This window comes from Uloborus diversus, chromosome 4 (assembly GCF_026930045.1).
Source record: "Uloborus diversus isolate 005 chromosome 4, Udiv.v.3.1, whole genome shotgun sequence".
NCBI classification, from domain to species: Eukaryota; Metazoa; Arthropoda; class Arachnida; order Araneae; family Uloboridae; genus Uloborus; species Uloborus diversus.
The window spans coordinates 117116043-117136224 of NC_072734.1; the positions used below are offsets into that span (position 1 = coordinate 117116043).

The 20182-nt window shown below is 33.3% G+C and overlaps 1 protein-coding gene across 2 annotated transcripts in view; it reads right to left on the reverse strand.

Moving 5' to 3' along the window:
* Positions 1-370: 370 nt before the first annotated feature.
* The window catches only part of LOC129221409 (restin homolog), a 126491-nt gene continuing 106679 nt past the window's right edge, over positions 371-20182 (reverse strand). For both annotated transcript variants that reach the window (XM_054855890.1, XM_054855889.1), the window contains exons 18-22: positions 6403-6502; positions 4300-4405; positions 2950-2999; positions 1045-1154; positions 371-671 (exon numbers count right to left, since the gene is read on the reverse strand). In XM_054855890.1, the coding sequence (XP_054711865.1) occupies positions 530-671; positions 1045-1154; positions 2950-2999; positions 4300-4405; positions 6403-6502 (508 nt within the window). In that variant the 3' untranslated portion in view covers positions 371-529. The remainder of the gene's footprint in view (positions 672-1044; positions 1155-2949; positions 3000-4299; positions 4406-6402; positions 6503-20182) is intronic.

Below are 20182 nucleotides of genomic sequence, written 5' to 3' on the forward strand. Positions count from 1 at the left end.
ATATTTCCACAACGATAATAAAACAAGATTCCTGTACTAAAATGTAGATTAAATGAAATACAAACTAAAATGAACTTTCGACTTATCAAAAGTGCACCAAGTAATGTTATTATTTTTTTTAATTTTGTTGTTTTTATTTTAATAGTTGTGTCACGGGGAGATAGCGAATGATCTGGAAGCGGAAACAAATTATTTCATTTTGTAAAAGAAAGGATCAGCGAGAACGCGCGATCCGTAAGAACTTTCTTGCTAGTACGTTCTCGCTGATTTTATTACATAATAGAGTGTTTCGATTCCGCATTCAGTTCATCCGCTTTCTCTCCGTGGTTCATCAAAACAAATAATCTGTTCTGCTGAAGGGTTCATTTAAAAGATTTTTTTTTTCATTTTGTCAATGAAAAAAATAATTTCTTTTCTGTTTGTTCAAAAAAAAGTTATTCCATCTAAAAAAAACATGGGTAGGGTCTCTCTCATCCCTTCCCCCCAGATTTGCTCCAGATGATGGCACTTTCGCCTACAGTTTCTGGTTTCAAAATTCGCTCTCTTGAGAGGAATAAGAGGGGGTCCTTCGGACGGAATTTCGTTGTTTAGGACAGTCCTCCGTGTCGTGGATATCAAAAACATCACAGATATCGCAGAATAGACGAGAGGTTGATTGCCGCGGCAGACCGCTGGAAAGAAAAAAAAGTGTCAGACACTGCGGACACGAAAAATATTCGAATAACAGCTATATACAATAATAAACACAATAGCATTAAAACCATTTCTACATATAAGTTTCAGCTGTACAATTAAGACTACTACTAATAATTTGGTGTGAAGGGGTAGTGCAACAATGAAAAGTTTATTTATATTTAGATTCTGCACTTAAAATTAAGCATATTGTTAACTTCTAATTTTTTCAAAGATTAAAATTAAATTTCATCTTCAAAGATGAAATCTCAGGGGGGGAAACCCGCTTTAGGAATTTTGATGGAAACTGATCAGCGAATCGAAAGTATCGACACCGATTGCATATGTAGTATCCAAAGATGCCTAACTTACAGCTGAAGATGTCCATCGAAGATGACCTCCGTCTCAAGAATCTCTAATCTGGATCGGAGATCATCGTTTTTCTGCTGCATGTCAACAATCACACTGTTCATGAAGTTCACCTGAAAAAGAAAAGTATGAAATGTTTCTTAACTGTTACGTATTCACATTTATTAAACAGTAATTTCTTGAGGGGCGTCGCAATGAAAAGGGTGTGTATAATAATTTTAAAAGAACACTATATTTACGGAAGGTCATGTTTAGCTAAATGTTCGGATTTAAGCATGAAGTATATTAGAATCACACACAGTTTTAATTTGAAAATTTAATGAACGCCGAAGTCATATGAAAATATTGTCCGTTGTTTTGATCAATTGCTTATCATTTTATAACTGAAAAAAAATCCGTGATTTTATTTTTATTTATTTATTTATTTATGGTTGACATTTTATATTCTGCTTGTTATTACCTATACAAAATTTTTGGTTTGGGGATTGCAACACCCCCAAATAGGAATTGGGGGATTAGGATTGGAACGTTTTCCTAACGATAGTTTCTCGTCGTAAAGGCTATTTTTTTTCTGATTTTTAATAAAAATAAATGTTTTATTATTTTTAATGCTTTTAGCCTATTTTATTATTGTTTCGAAAACATTCTGAAATGAAGTTTGTATGATGTTTCAGTTGTTTACGCTGAAATATTAAAATTAATGCCTGTTATATTGAACATATTATAACTCTTTTAATTTTTCCCCTACAGTCTTGAAATTTTGTTTAAGATACCCTTTGCCACATTAATTTGACAACTAAGAAAAAAAATTGTTTAACTATTTCATGTTTCCGATTGAAGGGCAATAATTTCGGAATTTGGCTACTTTTGTTGGGAAAAACCTAAACTCGCAGCATTGTGAAGTCTACGCAGATCCCAAGCAGAGCATAACGACGCTGCTAGATTGTTACATGCAGTATGCGATCGCATACTGCATGCATGTACTAGGTGATTCAAAAAGATGAACAAAATTTCAAACTGCCGTATTTCTTACAATATTCGTTGTACGTGAAACCTGTTAAATATATTTGAAAGAGGATTTCGTGACTTTTTTTTTTTTTTTTTTTTAAGTTTTGGTAAGGAGGAAATAAACAAAACAGAAATCCAAGGAGATGATCCCCCCCCCTCTGCACCCTCCCCCCCAAAAAAGTTGTTATCAATTTTGTTTTTGATTTAAAAATACATATATGTATATATAAGTATATATATATATATATATTTATTTTGGGAAACTTTTAATGTGTTTTTTTTTTTTTTTTGTTTGTTTTGCAAACGACTAAAAAGATTTTTAACGAAAAATTTAATGTACAAGCTGTTTTTGTATTTCAGATTCGAAATTTTATGTTAGGATGTTTTTATTTTCATTTTATTTATTTATTTATTTATTTATTATTATTTTTCTTTTCTTTTGTAATGCTGCTCTTTAATTTGTCTCTCATAAAATTTTTCGTTTAAATATAGACAAAATAGTTTTCAGTATAACCCAATAGGAAATTCAACACTGCTTGAAATTTACTGAAAAAACAACCCTGACAATTTAAGAAACTGAGTTTGACATATATTTTACATCTTTTTTCAGAAGAGGTGCTTTGTTGTTTGAAATCAGTTTTAAATGTTAAAAATTAATGTTTAACATAATTTGGTATTCGGGTAATTACACTCGTGCAGTTCTAGACGCAGCTTCTTTTCCATGTTTTAAGAGATAGAAAATAACTGACTTACTGTTTTAGAAGAACTGTTTGGAAAACAGCATTTTGCTTTATTTTTTGGATTCTTTTAACTTAACGCATGGATTTATAAAAGGTATATAAAAATACTTATAATGCAGCAGTTTTATTAATCTCAAATTGATGCATGAATTTAGCGTACCTGTTGCTCCAAAGCCTCTTTTTCACGCTTGAGTCTTTCTAATTCTTGGTCTGTAATAGAATAGAAACGATTTCTTAGAACAATTGCTACAAAATTTTAAGTTTAATGTAGCATAATATAAAATCTCTTTGTTAAATTGCTTATAACAAATTACATACCAAATATTCTTTTATGTGTCTTTAACAATATGGGTTATTATTATTACTAAATATTAGAGCTCTGGTTACTGAAGAGCACAAAATATCTACATTTTTGACGATATGTATGTTATTTGTCTTTTGATACAAGAAATGATAGCGAGCTCAAAAACTGCATTTTACCGTTTGTATCGGAATCGCTCTGAAAGTTTAAAACAAGTGTTATGTTAAGAGGTAAAACTATTACTTCTGTGCTGAAAGTAATGTTTTGTATATTTTAATGTAATGCTCTAGCTAGATTAAAAATTCTGAATAGTAGCCACTGCTACCAGAGTCACAAAAAATGATTGCCACATTTGATTTTTGGTAGCCGTATTGTTTTTAAATATATTCAGTATTCAGCGCAAAAAATAACCAAATGGTGTTTGTTCCGAACTTCTTTGCTAAGGTGGAACCGACTTACATGCTGAGCGTCTCAGGATTGGAAGTGTGTTAACATAGCACGATATTTAATATGATTTTTAAAAAGTAAAGAAAAGCATGGTTGTCACTTGTGGCGACTACGACTTGATTTTTTGGTAGCCATTTTCAATGAAATGGTCTCCAGTAGGTGACTGGCGACCGCTAATCTAGAGCGTTACATTAATGCATACATAAATACACCACATTTTTTACATTCATACAGGTATCATTTGAATGATGTATTTTCTGTTAAAAGAAATAAAATAAATTTAAAAAATTCGCATTTATTCCTTCTTCAGAAGTAAATAGAGCTACAAACTGGTATGTATATTCTTTAATTCTTGCTGCAGTTATTTCTTAAGTAAAGGGAGCTGGAGCTTTAAAACCGCCAATCCAATTTGCACGATATATTTTAGTGGAACCTAATTACAATGTCGATTGAGCTCTTAGCCTCCTTACACACGAGGCGGTAGTTAAATCCACTTTGCGAAACAGTTGCCTGAAACTAGTTGACTGGCGTTTTTCATTGTCTTTACACGAGGGCAACTTAGTCAAATCAACCTTTCGTCTAAAAATCCGAATTTATTCGAGCAGCTGCTCCACAACGCTCTTAAAATTGAATCGAGTTGACTCTCAACTAGTTTGCTCGTGACTAGAGTGAATGGTTGGCAATGTCCTGATAAGTATAATCAACTGAAAAGAATATTTACTATGTATGTCACATTTAAAAGTGAGGACCGATTTGTTGTACCTGGTTGTGAAAGTTCTTTTTGCAGAGTTGTCAAATCGGCTTGCATCTCTTTTAGTTTCTTGTCCAACTGATCCTTTTCTTCCCTCATCATTTCTAAGCTCTGAATCTGCAAAGGTTTTTTTGAAAAATAAAGTATGATGTAAATAATAAATAGTTCCAAATTAAAGAGTGAGCATTTACTCTTTACTGATATCAAAGTTAAAAGATTTGCAATACACTTTTTAAACCGTTGATAACGGAAGAACTTCCGCTTAGAAGAATTTTTAAAATTATTTACGATTCTTAGCTTTGCAAATAACGCGATTTAGGGCACTGATAATTTGCATTAAAATGTCAAAACACGTGTTTATATGATCCTCCTCTCCTAGAAAGTAATTATAAATACATCAGCCGGTTGAATAAAAAATTATTGAATGGACTTTGATTGCATATCTTCGTCATTGCTTAAAACAAAACGCCCACAACAACTTTTGTGCTACGCTGGGTTTATCATTTTTTCTGTACTACTGAAGAGACTCAATTTAGCTCGAAGCGACTGTTTCCTTTTTTTAAGTACTTTTTGCCCTTTTTTTTAATGGCATCTAATTGCGCTGGTTCATATTATTTCTCACATTTTAGTACTAAGTAATCGGCAGTTTCCCCTGTAAAAAACCTTCTTTTGACAAGAATACTGTCTTTGATCTTCGGAAAGTTTTACCTTTTTCAAGAGAGCATCGCAGGAGTAAGAAAGATTTATAGTCACTCTGAAAGGAAAAAACAACAGCAGCACGAGAGTTTTCGTGCTCTATGAATATGGAACACATTAAAATCATTGATGTACGACATACTTAGAACATTCACTTTTTCTTCTGCACTTGTAATATTACTTCTAAGTAGTGCAAAGCGAGGCACCACTTAGTGCCTCGCTTTGCACTACTTTAGTAATTTTTAAAACCATCCATTTTTTATTTTGAATTTATTATTCGAAGAAATTCTGAAGTGAAAGTGTTGGAAGAAGTATCTGATGCGTCGATACAAATGTGGAAAAAAAATCGTATGGGGAAGGGGGGGGGGGCATAAAATTTGGAAAATTCGTTTAAGATCTTTTCGGGAAATCTGAAGACATTTTAAACCATTGGAACTGGAATGGGCGTAGGTTCCCATTTTTTTTCAATTCGCGGCGCCCTGTAAGGAATTAGATATTTCTCACTGCACGCTAGTCTATTGAACACATATATTGGTACCGTGCTCATTTCACGGTAGTGGCGCAGCCACCTGGGAGGTTTTGGGGTCCAAACCTCTCCCAGAGTGCTTGGTTTTGACATATATTGCCAATCCTAATACGACAGTTTATGTACAAATAAGGACAGTTTTTCCAAAACCTCCACCCAGAAGGTAATTTCTGACTCCGCTACTTCTTTGCGACACCCCTTGTCCTTACAGCACCCCAGAGTGCCAAGGCACCCAGTTTAAAAATCCCTGGGATAAGGGCAAACTTGGGCAACTGAGTGATTTCGATATCCGTCTACGCTTTTTAAACTAGTTGGGTAGGTTTCTTCGTTTAATGACCTTTTACAATGCTCTTAAAACAGAGATTATTTTTGTCGAAATGCTAATTCTTTCAGTAATTTAGGAAATCTGATCAACTATTTTTTCTCTCCTGTTGGAATACCTTTTAACTCTTTGAGGGAAATTAAGGAACATATTTATGCACCTAAGCTTAAAATTTATTTTATAAATTATCGATTAAAAACAATTTATATTTTCATGAAACTGAGACATCAGTCTTATTAGCAAAAAAAAAAAAAAAAAAAACATCGCAAAATTCTATATTCTACCGCCGCAAAGCTTATGGTTCTTAAAGGATTGAACATCTCTGGCTAAAATCTTGCATCCTTCATTATCTAATATATACAAATATATACATATCTAGTATTTCAGTACTGCTATGTAGATTGAAACTGACTACCGTGTTTTGGGTTCATTATGTGACCAAACATTTTTGTTTTGACAGCATATTCTGGAGCACTTTGATACAAATATGAACCAGCATTTTTGAAACGGATTCTCACCGATCTTTTCGAGGAAAAAATACAAATATTTTATGAATATCATAGATGTCACCTGTTGCTGGTTTTGTGCAGCCTGTCTCTCTTCGAGTAAAAGTTGAGTTGCTTCTAGGCTTCTTTTCGCCGAATCTCTTTCTGCTTCTGATTCTCTCAACCTGGAACAAAAATGAATCAATTATCAATTAGTTCGAATTTGTTTCTTAAATACTTACGCTTGTGGTTCCTATAATATGATTTTCATGTTTGGCACACAGAAGTAGTATTAACTAGTTACACAACAAGAAACTGGTTCTGTGGGCAACCGAGACCTTCTAGTTAAATGGTAAGGGCAAGTATTCGAAAAGCGCAAGTGCGCGAACAACTTTTACCGTAGCCTGATAGAATACAAACAGCGTTGCACCCTCTTAGGTTACGCTTTTGGCGTTTACTTCAAGATTCACACGTTCAATAGCGGCTAGCGGCTGCAACTATGTAGTTGTTCTTCTTGTTATACAGTGGCAGTATGATCAATCACGTTTGTTATTCTAAACAGTTTTGATTCCTTAAGAGGCTGATTCAATAAAGCGGCTAATTCAAACAAAACCGGATTTTGTTCTGTTTTTGACAAGTTGATTCATTAAACGATTGGTTCAATTAACCACTGATTCAATTACTCGGCGTCCACTGTTCTACATCTAGTGCTGGCTCTAGTAGTTTTGCCGCCCCAGGCGATGTTGACAACCCCTGGTCTTAATTTTATTTTTCTCTCCTCAAATCATCGATCACACCCTAATGTATTGCTTCAATTTGTGCGACAAGAGAAAAAAAAAACTTAGGATCAAATTTGAGTTTTATTTTTATTTTTCCCCCTCTCATTTTGTCCCCATGAAATTTGCCGTCCCTAAAAACTGCCGCCCTAGATGGTAACCTAGTTCGCCTAACCCAGACGGCCTGACTACATCTATGTTTTAGCATTTAAAAAAAATGACTTCATAAACTAGAATTTTGTTTGTAATCAGAAAAAATTGCTTTTTATTTTCAATATTTTAAATTTTAAATGGTGTAATTTTAAATCATGTAATTATATTTTAAATTGTTGAATAAAAATGTGATGCGATTTATTCAAAATAAGATCTGAAGAAATCAGTAGTGAAAACAATGAAAGCCTTGGATTTCGATGTGAATTGTCGAAATTTTAACGGTGATGCTTTTTGTTAAAATACGCAATTAAATGCTAATATGCTCAACAGATGTCGCTATACAATGTAATTAAACGCATTCACAATTTCACTTTTATACCTGTATTAAAGAAATTTTTGTAGTTTTATCAAAACTAACACTTTATGTAAAATTTTTCTTAGATACTGATTTTATAAGAGAAAATACGACTTAATTGGAAACTCAATCAAAGCTCCTTCAAAAAAAAAATCATGTTCTTGTTCAATAAAAAATTCCTTCCTCTTTAATTACGTCAGTGCCGCCATCTATCGTAAAATTGTGTATGTGTATCGTTGTTCTCTCCCTCATGTTTATTTTTTATAAAAAACGTATTATAATTCGTATATAATTAAGGGAAAAAAAAGCGCGTTCCAGATTTTCTCTTTGGACTATTTATGCTTTACTTAATTTGATAACTGAGTTTACTTACAGTTTAAAACAATTTATTTTTCGTCATTTTTCACAATATTTTGTTTCAATTCTCAAACGAACGTAATTCTTTTAGTTTTGTGGAATCAAAACAAAAGCAGATACAGTGCCTCCCAAAAGTCTTCGTACACCTACGACGTTCAACGAAATAGGCCCCAATCAATTGGTTAGAATTAATATTTCGGAATAGGTATTTAATTATAAGATCTATGATCAATTTTTAACAAAACTACATGAAAAGTTTTTAAAAAATATTAAAACTTAATTTTTTAAAAATCAAAAATCAAAAAGTGCCGAAAATTTTATCTCACAAAAATCTTCGTACACTTTATAAAATGTCTGTATATTATTGAATAATCTAACTTTTGATTAAGTTATTAATTAGTAGAATATCATACAGTATTCATAACACCTTTTAAACGTCTGCGAATAGATTTCATTCTTTTTCTTTCTTTTTTTTGCGTAATTTCTAAGTAAATGTTCTACCACACTTTGAGTCTTACTGTTTCTAGCTTGACGAATAATTTTAGGTGAAAATTAAGTGTAATATGTTTCATTTAACTCTGCAGAAACGTTTACGGCACTCAAATGTGTATTTTTCATAATTTTTTTAACTTTAAATCTCCGATCACATTTTGTTAACTTTGCTGGTTGACCTTTTCTTACCTTGTTTTCGGTCCGATTCCTTTCTTTAAAGCATTTTATCAAGCACTTTACTATACAAACAAATAAATTAAGTAATTTAGAGACATTTCAAACCAATTTACCACTACTGTGGGAAAAAAAAATCAAATTTTGAATGGTGTTTGCGGTTTTTTACGAATACCAGCCATTTTACACTAATAAGCACAATATTAAGGAATAAATAAACAAAAAATTAAAGCCAAATGACTTAAAAGGATCAACACAATGCAAAAATATTAATAAAACGGCATATAATAATTTTAATCATGAATTTGTTCGAAAATATTTGAGTGTACGATGACTTTTGTGGCGTGTTATTTCTCTGTATCTTCGTTTTCTGACTCATTTCAAAAAGAAGATGCGTCAATATTTTGAAAAAACCAATAGGTTGTATTTAGAATGATATAGGAATGATGTGAAAAAATATTGGCTTTCATATTCGAATTCAGTTTCACGTTATTTTGGTTTTACTAAAAAATTTCAAAGTGTACGAACACTTTTGGGACCCACTGTAGCTATTTCTGCGAAAATTTAACTACCCAATTTCTATCAACTGACACACACAAAAAGTAAAAGTATAAACAGCGTTATAAAACCACAAATTTTCAAAAAGTTCGGACGCATGTTTCGGAGTTACAAGAAGACAATAACAATTAATGACAATAAAAGATGTGAATTTATGTTATGAATGTTAAGACATTCCACAGACATTCATAATCTTTTTTGAATTGAATATTGAACCGAAACACGCGTCCGCGTTTTTTCTCCTTGCGAATTTGGCTTCTTGATAATGTTTTATATATTTTTACAAATAAGTATGATTTACTAATGTAGACACAAAATCGTTATATAATCTTTAAAAAAAAAATAAAATAAAGGTGGCAGGAATGACTTAAATTGTATATATATTTATTTAGGACAGATTGCACGAAAATAAAAAGATGTATACAGTAGACTCTAGTTTTACGCGGGTTTATTTAAAGCGATTTCGATTAGACGCGGTTTAAGATTTGACACCTTGATTTTATTTTACGCGGATGAATTTCGGTTTTACGCGGATGCGGCAATGCGAACAGGTAAAATTTTCCCCTCTTTCAAAATTCAAACTCCTAAATATTGCAGATTTACGCGTAATCAACTGCATTTTGGCGTGCTAATAATCGAGCTTGGGCCACTGGAGACATTTTATGCGATTGGTCCCATAGCTCTTTGCAGAAGTAAAGTTATGAAACTCACAACAGTTCAGAACTCACTGGAAGATGAGCTTTAAGGAGTGACCAACGAGGATACCGACTTCGGTAACACACAACCAAAAACGTTCACATTGAAACTTTTGAGCCATTCCTAGTCAATAGAAATGATCTTTCTGATTTTTTAGTGAAGGAATATTCTATCATAGAAATGGCGCAAGTGATCATGGATGCGTTAATGCTCTGCAAAGAATTACAGAGAGAAATTCTTAATGACTGCCAAAAGACTATCATAGCCAGCTCCTCTTTATAAACAGAACACGAAATTAATTTGTTTCCTTTATGCATGTTGGGCATAAAAGTCGATATAAGTACACATTAAATATTTTTATACAATTAGTCATCACTAGAATGAAATATTTTGCTATCTACGGAACCAAAGCCCTATTTTAACACTAGTATTAGGTCTCAATTTACGCGGTTTCGATTTGCGCGGCATTTCCGTGGAACGTAACCCCCGCGTAAAACGAGGGTCTACTGAATACCTCCCAAAAACTACCAGAAATTGATCCAATTTGTACGTCATCTTTAAAATCTTTATATAGAGAAAAAAAATTTGGAACAAAAATCTCTTTTACTGCATGATGCATTCGTATTTTACAGAATTAATGCTAATCTAATTCGTTGGCCACACTGCAAAACGTTTGGTGTGACCTTACTCCATAACGAGCTGATGTGTGCATCACATGACTTCCTTTTACTCCAATTTAATGTCATTTTTCTCATTATTGGCAGTTTTAATATGATTCAATAGTTTACACTCTAAATATCACCAACAGTGGCAAAATTAAAATCGAATTTTAAGATAAAACGCCAAATTTGTCGCCAAGTTGGCGACAAAACTTGGCGACCAAAAGACTGGCGATATATTGCCAAGTGTCCGCCAAATTATAACACCACTTGAGATTACATCGAAATTAACAGTGATTCCCCCCCCCCCAAGGGCAAAAATCCCCTTTGGAGCATACGAATGCAACCAAAAAGGAAGGTGCACAACTAGACCCCACTAGGAATCTACGTACCAAATTTCAACTTTCTACGACATTCCGTTTTTGAGTAATGCGACATACATACGCATATACATATTGTAACGGATCCGGCGAGACTTCCAACTTTCTTGAAAGGATGACACAGTTCTTGATAAAAACACAGGAGTTTTATTTACACTATGTACAGGAGAAATCGTTAACAACTGCTAAATTAATCATCAGCAATTAAACAAGCATCACACAACACCGTAAACTCAACGGTTACCCACGTATTTACTTCCAAATACGAAAACAACACAGCGAAATGCCTCGCAATAAACAGAGCTAATACACTCTCAGTACAAATTCTCAATCGAAACTCAACTTTTTATCCAGCGTAACGGTTTATATACACACCGAAAAGAGAGCTCTCAAAGATTCCAGAAATTGCTACACGGTTCTACACTTTCATTGATAAAATCAGTGAATGAAATAAGATAAAAAGAATAGGGGGTCGTATATTTCGGCCGAATGTAAAGGGGGCTGTATATTCATTACGGGAAACTATTTACAGGTTACGTTACTACAATAACTACTATTCACAGAATTTGTAACAATATGTACATACAGACGTCACGAGAAAACTTGTTGTAATTAATTCGGGGATAGTCAAAATGGATAATACGGATGTCTGTACGTTCCTAGACACATATCCACGTGTGGTCGGGTTGAAAAAAAAGTCCACATTCATTTGGGGATGAGCAAAATGGAAATTAAGGTCGAATTTTGGGTGAAATTTTTTTCGCGAATACAATACTTCCTTTTTTGTAAACGGAAGTAAAAACGATGCAGCATTTCTGCCTCCAGTGTTCTGGACGAATTTAACTGATATATAGCAGTCGCAAAGTAACTTATCGCTTCCCGGAGGTTACACCATAGTAAAGCTACTGTAGTGTAACGTATTACTTATTCATGTGTACAGGTATCCCTCGTATAACACGGTTAATTCGTTCCGCGTAGTATCGAAACCGTGTCATACGGGTCTTTTATATAAATATTTTTTTGCTTATTCTTTAAACCAATTAATCATTTAGAAATCATAAATCAGTTCAATGTGTTTGGCGTTGCATCGAAAATTGTTTCGTGTTATATCGAAACCGTGTTACACGAGACTTGGAAATAAAAAAATGCAAATCAAGCAATGTGGACCGTGTTATATCGAAACCAGATCTTAAGGTACAAATTTTATAATCGCTGAAATTTCGGTTCACTAAAACATACAAGCGAAAACTGGTAAGCAAAACACACAACGGTACACTGAATCCAAAATTAGATTTGTTATAAACGATACAACTTAACTATTTTACGTACCTCAAATGAAAACTATTATGCTTAACACGAAAAAACGTTATCAACTTTCATTGCTAAGAACAAAACGCATTCTATCAGAAAGAAACTATGAGCTTTTCTGTCGCAATAAAGTTCATCTGAGCAACAACAACGAAAAAAATCTTCTTTGCTAATAATAAAGCTGAAAGTCGGTGTGTCTGGATCTCTGTGTGTTACGCGCATAGCGCCTAGACGATTCAGCCGATTTTCATGAAATTTGGCAAAAAATTAGGTCGCAGAATAGGGGTGGGGGGGGGGGGGGAGCACCTCGAAGCGATTTTTCGAAAATTCGATTTTTGTTTTTTTTACTTCCTTTTACAAAAAAGGAAGTATTGTATTCACGAAAAAATTTTCTCTCAAAATTCGGCCTTAATTTCCATTTTGCTCACAGCCGAATCAATGTTGAGTTTTTTTTTTTCATCCCCACCACACGCGGATAAGTGCCTAAGAACGTATAAATATCCAAAATATCCATTTTGACATTCCCCGAGTCAATTACAAAGATTTTTCTCGTGAAGTACGTATGTGCGTATGTATGTCACATAACTCAAGAACGGTATGTCCTAGAAAGTTGAAATTTGGTACGTAGACTCCTAGTGGGGTCTAGTTGTGCACCTCTCTTTTTGGGTGCATTCGGGTGTTTCTAAAGGGTTTTTTGCCCCTTTTAGGGGGGGGGGGAATCATAGTTAATTTCGATGTATACTCAAGTGGTGTTTTAATTTGGCGGACACTTGGCGATGTATCGCCAGTCTTTTGGTCGTCAAGTTTTGTCGCCAAATTGACGACAAATTTGGCGATTTTTTAAAAAAATCTTGTTTATTCTTGTTTTAAGAGCATTTTATCGAGCAAATTATCGTAACGCAGACGAGTAAATGACCATAACATGGACGAGCAACTTAACATAGCAAATTCGCGAAAAATTCATCATCCATTATTTGTAAGTACAGTCGAGTTCCGACTTACGCGAGAGATGCGTTCCAAGATCCCTCGCGTAAGTCGATATTTCGCGTTGTGAAAAAGGGTATGTGCACAATTTTTTTAACTATGCCCGATTATTTTAGACAATTGTAAACACCACTAGAAACTGTTTTAATCCATTCCTTAACTATACATTACCGTTTCTTACATATATTAATATCATACATGTTTTTAACAGTATATTAAACAAAAAAGTAATTTCATCTTTTCAAATTCATTTTTTTTTTAAATCAAAACAGTGCAGTTTCAAGTTTTGAACCGTGTAATATCGCAACCATGTTTCAATAATCGCAAATTTGGTACCGTGTTATATCCAAACCATGTTGTACAAGTATCGTGTAGTTCAAGGGACGCCTGTATTACACCAGAATTATCTGTAAGGTTACGGAGAAATTGCTTGAAAGGGTGCACATTAGCAAAAATAAGTTTTCATCAGACTTTATTCGAAGGTTTACCCTTTTTAAGCGTAAATTGACTAACTATTCGACGATAAAAGTAATCTGAAGATATTAAATAATCAGTAATAACTTCTTTTTTTATAAGTTCTATATTGAAATTATAAAAATAGATTAGTGAGTAACAATGCTTGAAACTACCAACCTTATGCCCATAACCGCTTAAGTATCGTATGTACTAACAAGTTATACCTGAATCTCTGATATTTTGCTATAACAGTATAAAAATAGTGTACAAAAATAACAAAATAGAAAAGCTCTTTGGTTTTCGTCTTCTTTACAACTTTTGCCTTGGTGGAAAAATTGTCTTCTGTTGGCGATCAAATTAGTACAAATCTATTGAATATCGCCTGAAAATCCTGTCAAACACATTTTGCGAAGCGAGCTAAACTAAGCAATTTTTGAGAAGGTGTTTTAGATGGCGAGTAGGGGGCAAAGTTCACATTTATTTCAAGTAGTAATTAAAAATTTAGGTAGCATATCTCTCAAAAATTGATGCCAATGAGACTGATCACTATGTCACCACTGGAGTAACAGAAAAATGGCCATCGGATCACCACATTTTTTGTCTTGAAGACAGCAAGTCGTACAAGGTGAGATTGGGCTTATAAGGTGTCCGAAAAGTTACGAATCTTTTGGTATTTGCATCGATTTTCAGTTCGCTTTTGTTCTCGAGGAGTTAGTGTAACATACGTACACATATAGATACGGTCAAATTTAAATATTGTAGTAGATTCTTCAAATTTTCCCGTAAAAGCAAAAGCAATGTTTAAAAAAATACCCGCAAAATGACGAAATGAAAATCAAAATTTCTTTATACTACAAAATTAATTTTCAATTTAAGTTTTTTTTTTCAAAGCAATCCCATCTTTTAGTTCAGAGTTTATATAGTCGTTCAAATATCTCCGTAGGTGCAACTATTAGGTTTTTTGAACAGCTAAAGAAATGTACATCTTGTGTGTCAACAGCTCTTTCCCATAAAATTTTACTCGAGGTGTAGTTTGGGATTAAAGCATGATCTAAATTTTCCCGTAGTTACGATTTAAGTATGACCTACATTTTCCCGTGGTTACTTTTTAACTTTTTCCTGAACTGCTTAAAATCTCAAGAAAAAATTTCAAATTAAAATACGAAAAATGGGAATCAGTACTGGCTGAAACATTTTAAGCAAAAAATGTTTGTTCGTATGAGACTATTGCCACAAAAGTTACTACGGGGGGGGGGGGGGTTGAAACACACCTTTTTGTTATCTCAGAACCCTACTTGAAGGTTATTTATTTTGCAGAATTTACATTATTTTATTTGTCTTGAACCAGTTTTTTTTTTTTTTAAATTTGAGTTACATTTTTGCTATGCATTTAAAATTCCTTCATGCTTTCTATTTTTCTTTTTTGACTTTCACAGGAATGTTGGCCAAAAATAACATATAAGAAACGGTTCTTAGTACTTTCGAATGCTTGTACAATTCGAATGAATTTACATTCAAAATGCATTGTGTTTTCGCATTGATGATATGGTTCTTTGAACCGAAACACGCACCGAAGCAATTTATTTCAACTAGTCGCTTTTTTGTGCTGTATCAACCTTGTTTTCTACTGCTAAAATAAGAGGCTTTTTACCAACTGGTTTTTTGAGTACAGGGTGTACATAAAAGAACTACGATGTTTTGAAGCATATTTCTAAATGCAATCACAGAATTAGGTTAGTGTTATATACAGGGTGACATTGAAAAGTGAGTCGAACCTAGGAGGTGATAGCGAACGTCTACCAGAGTCAAAAGTACTTTCTTCATAACGTCCTACGACGGGAGTTCGATAATCGTAATATATAAAAATCTTCTGTGCGGACGTTTGTCACCATAAGGCTTTTAAACGGCTGGACCGATTTTGATCAAATTTTTTGTGTGTAATTAAGTTGTGGTAAGCATGGTTTCGAAGAGCGATAGATCGAATCGGAAACGTTTTTGTTAATTAATCAATTAATTTAAGCATTGGATGGCTATATCTCCCGAATGATTAATATTTATTTTAATCTATTGTTGAGCGAGAACTCTGAAATAAATATTTAACCCGTTGCCAAAGGACAATAAGAAATCCAGTTCTGCTTTTTGTAATGAAATTTCCTACTGTGACATGTCAATTGAGAATATATAAAACGTAGAGAGAGAGAGAGAGTGAAGCCTTCATTTCTTAAAAGCAACGATTTAGATCCCGAGATATATTTTACAGTATAAGTACTGGAAGGGGTTTACGCAAAACATGTGTTCTGTCGTCGTAGTTGAACTTATGTGACCCGATCGGTGCTTCAGGTTTTCCTAACCAAATGATCAGAAAGTACCGTACCTAGCAACATCTGTTTCTCGGCTGAAATCCATCTGGGTTTTGGCACCAATGTCAAGAATACTTTAAGGATTATCTAACTCACTACATTATTAGAGGAAAAGTTGATGGAATTTAATGACGAAACAAACTTTATTTTCATCCAGATGAATTACAACAGGGTAGTTCTGTACACAAAACATCAGTGCAGTGGAAGATCTTTATTTTTGGTGGAAAGAACAAATTAGGCAATATATGAATTTTTAAAAGTTTTCTTTCAAAACATTGGACAGCTAATCGGTCGGAGTTGGCTTCACTCACTGATCGGCTGAATTACAGTAACGTGGTGGCTTGGCGACTTTGGCGGTAAACAATGGAGTTGTGTGATTATTTGTTTACATTTTAAAGCTACTGTTAATGTAATTTATTGTATTTTTTTTTTTTTGTTTATTTGGCGAAATATTGCAAAGAACTAAAAAAATAAGAAATAAAAGAACTAAAATAAAGAAATAAAAAAATAAAGAACTAAAAGAATAAAGCAAACAATTGCAAAGAATTGTTTTTCGTTTTTAAAGTTTTTTTAGTCATTTTAGTTGAAGAATGTTTATTTTACATCGGGAGGGGGGAGGGATGAGTGATTTTCGCTTATTCAGAGAATTGTTTTCACATTCATCATTTTTTTTCAACGACATCCTTTCGATTGCTTTATTCTTTTTCATATGGGGGATGTTGCAGCGGGATTTCCCGTTTGTTCTAGATGGGTAGTTAGTTTTTTACACTTAATATCTGAGGACGCTTTGTATCCTTTGAGTATGTCTGAAGGAACAAACCATCAAGTACGGAAGAAAAAATAGTTTATTAAACAACTGCTCAGTGGGCATTAGACAAATCGAATTGTAATAAATATACGCATTCTGATACCAATCAGCTTAAAACATTTTCTTTTTACTTATTTTCTTCAACAAAACGGTTCAAACACTTGATAGTTTGTTGATATTTTTTAAATTTTCAATTTACAAAGTTTCAACAGAATAACGTCTGTCGGGTCCCCTAGTACTAACTAAACTTCTTTTCCTTAGAGTAGGGCATGCAATACAATAGTTATTTTTAAATGATAAAATCAACGTTATTGAAAGAAGATTCGAAAATTGTTTCATGTAGGGGAATGTGGGGTAAGTTTTAATAGCGGGGCAAAGTGAAATGGTGAAATAGTTACTCTGCTTTTAGTGCCACGAATCTCGTAATATTTTAACTGTATAGTAACACATGTAGTCTACTCCACTCAGGAAAAACATATCTCTGAAAATCAAAGTATGTATATGATATAATACAAGCAAATTTCAAAAATTGATACTCAAATTGTAATGTTTTGTTTGTAAGTCAAAACATATAAATTTATTTCCAAATGATAATTTTTTTGTTATTAACATTTTAAATATTAATTGAGACCTACTAATATTCGGCGCAATATTTCGTAAGCTATATTAAGCTTTTTGTATTTTAAATATTTTCACAATTAGTCAAGTGTATGTGAGGCAAAGGGAAATAGTTCATTTCATTTACTCATCCAATCTTTGATCAAATCACTTACGTATTCATTTATTAAGCAATTCAGTTACATTCTTTTACTTAATAATTAATTTATATACTCATTCATTCACTTATTTTCTTATTCAATCACACTATTATATTCACTCATTTATTTTCCCTCATATGTTAAGAAACTAGCTGCGTCGCCCGGCTTTGCGCGGTCTCCCTCAAAAATGAAAGTTGTGTTAAGTGACGCGTGTTCAAAAATCAGGCTTGAGCAAAAAAAAAATATATAAAAAAGAAATCTGTAAACTTTCTCGAGAGAACGTGGAAAATTACCCAAAAAGGAAACATTTTAAATCCCTCGATCACAGGAAAGTCCTCCCAACAAAGCCAAAATTTTATCTGTTCATATTCGAGAAAAAAAATTAACATACTTTTTCTCAATGATTCTCTTCCCGCTATCAATTTTATTCATAGTATTGCTCAACAATGACCATGGTCCACAATGAATTTCTTACTTGAAGGCTTGCCTACATTTTAGTATGAAATTAGTTAAAAACAGTTATAATTCACGTTCTAATTTCCTTGGAATATCGGAACAAATTTTATCTGATGCAGAAAAATCAAGGGCTTCGACAGATATTTTTTTCTAATTTTCGGCGAGCATTTTTTGGCCCTTAAAATTTAGAAAAACGCCATTTTCGGGTCCCTAAATTAAAATTCGAATGTTTGGGTACTTTTTTGGCGTTCGAAACTCCTTACGTTCCTTCTCGGATGCGCAAGTACCTCCCTGCTGTATTTGGTAGAGATCCGACATAAACTCTGTACCTCAGTGCGGTAGGACGTAAGTCCAAAAATTGTGATTTTCTGTTTACTAGTGCTTTGTATGAACAGACCCGCGCCAAACCTGATCGGTGCCGTTGTGCAAATGCCTTTTGAGCGCCTTTATGCAGTAACGTTCGAGCAAAATATAGTTAACACCTGGAAGGAGGTTTTGTAGAAAAATGTATCATGGGAAAAAATGCGTTTGGCATTTAATTTATCAAAAGGAAAATAATCTGTAAATTTTTAATTTTGGAACACAGTGTACGTTTTTACTTCAAGTTATTTCGAGTAAGGACGGATGTAAGGGAGGGGTGATAGAAATTGACTTTTGAGGTCTGACTTTTTCTCTTGCATTGAGCTGCTATTAAAAAAGAGATGGCCTGTTTCAGTTATAGCATTTTATTCCAACAATTTAAATAAAAAAAAACTTGGCATTTGATTGAAATAAGAGATTTCGTATTGGTTTGTTTCTGTAGTAAGTGTTTCAAAATGTAGAAAACTGTGAGAAACCCCCTTTACCGAGATAATAGTTTTTTTCAAGTATGCCTGGCCGAAAAAAACCGGGCTTGTTTTTTCGGGCAGGCATACTCTGCCTTTGATATACTAATGCACTTTTGGAAAAAGAAAATATTTTAAACATCAAAAGGAAGTAGAGGATATTCCCCCTTAAAATCTGAAACTGAAATTATGTCCAGCGAAATCAAAAGTTCTAAAATACGGAACCGTTACCAAAATGCATTGAATTTAATATCTAAAACAAATACGTAGTCTCCCCAAAGCCTTTTTTTTTCTTCAACTTAATACACAAATAGTAAAATAAAAGGGAGAGGAAAATCGAGTAATTATGGTCAAGTCGTTACTTTTCGGAACTAAAAAGTTAACCTAAATTATTGTCTACTTGTCTACAATATATAAATATTACGCACATCGAAATAATATGCAAATCAATGTACTTACCGTATTTTTTATGTATGATAACACAAAACAGTGGAATTACCACGAGTTAAAAATCACAAAAAGGCTATGATTGCAGAAATTTTAATACAAGAAATTTCACCGCAAGAACCAAAATAGCAAATCTCTCGCACCTTGTATGCTCAACCTTATGCACTATAGACATACGTAAATAGCATTTACGGCTCCATATTCAGAAGGAAAATGCAAATAATCAAAGTCACTTATTTTCAATGTAAAAGATTGCACATTTAAATAGCATGTTTAGACACAAGTCAAAAAATTTTCTTTTTAGATTCTCAGCAAGACAGATTAATTACTTCAATGAGCAGTATAATTTCACCGCCGCCATAAGATATAATGAAGAATTCAATTTTATTTTTTGGTGCGAGTTCCCCCCCCCCCCCCACCTTTCATTTGGAGCATTTTTGATCGGCAATGTTCGATGCCTTTTTGGCTCTGGCGCCGTCATGCGTCGCACGACCTTGCACATAGGGACGGCGCGGCCCTGTGGATGAAGAAGTCTATCCCACATCGAGCCATGTGAACGCAATTCATAAAAAAAAATCCTTTTCAATTTTTTAGCAGATTTAAAAGAACGTGCATCCCATCAATTGCATGCGACAGAAAAACGTTTTTCCTCTCTACTGTAAAATTATTATAATGTGACTTGCGTTCCTCTGGCTCTGAGGTACAGAATTGTGGATTTGTATAAGGATCTTACACACATATATACATACACACGTACACATAATATTCTTTGTTTTATTTATATACATTAATTTATTAGTTTATTGTTTCATTATCGCTTTACTTATTAATTTGATCCAAAATATGTTTTACAATCGAAAAGAA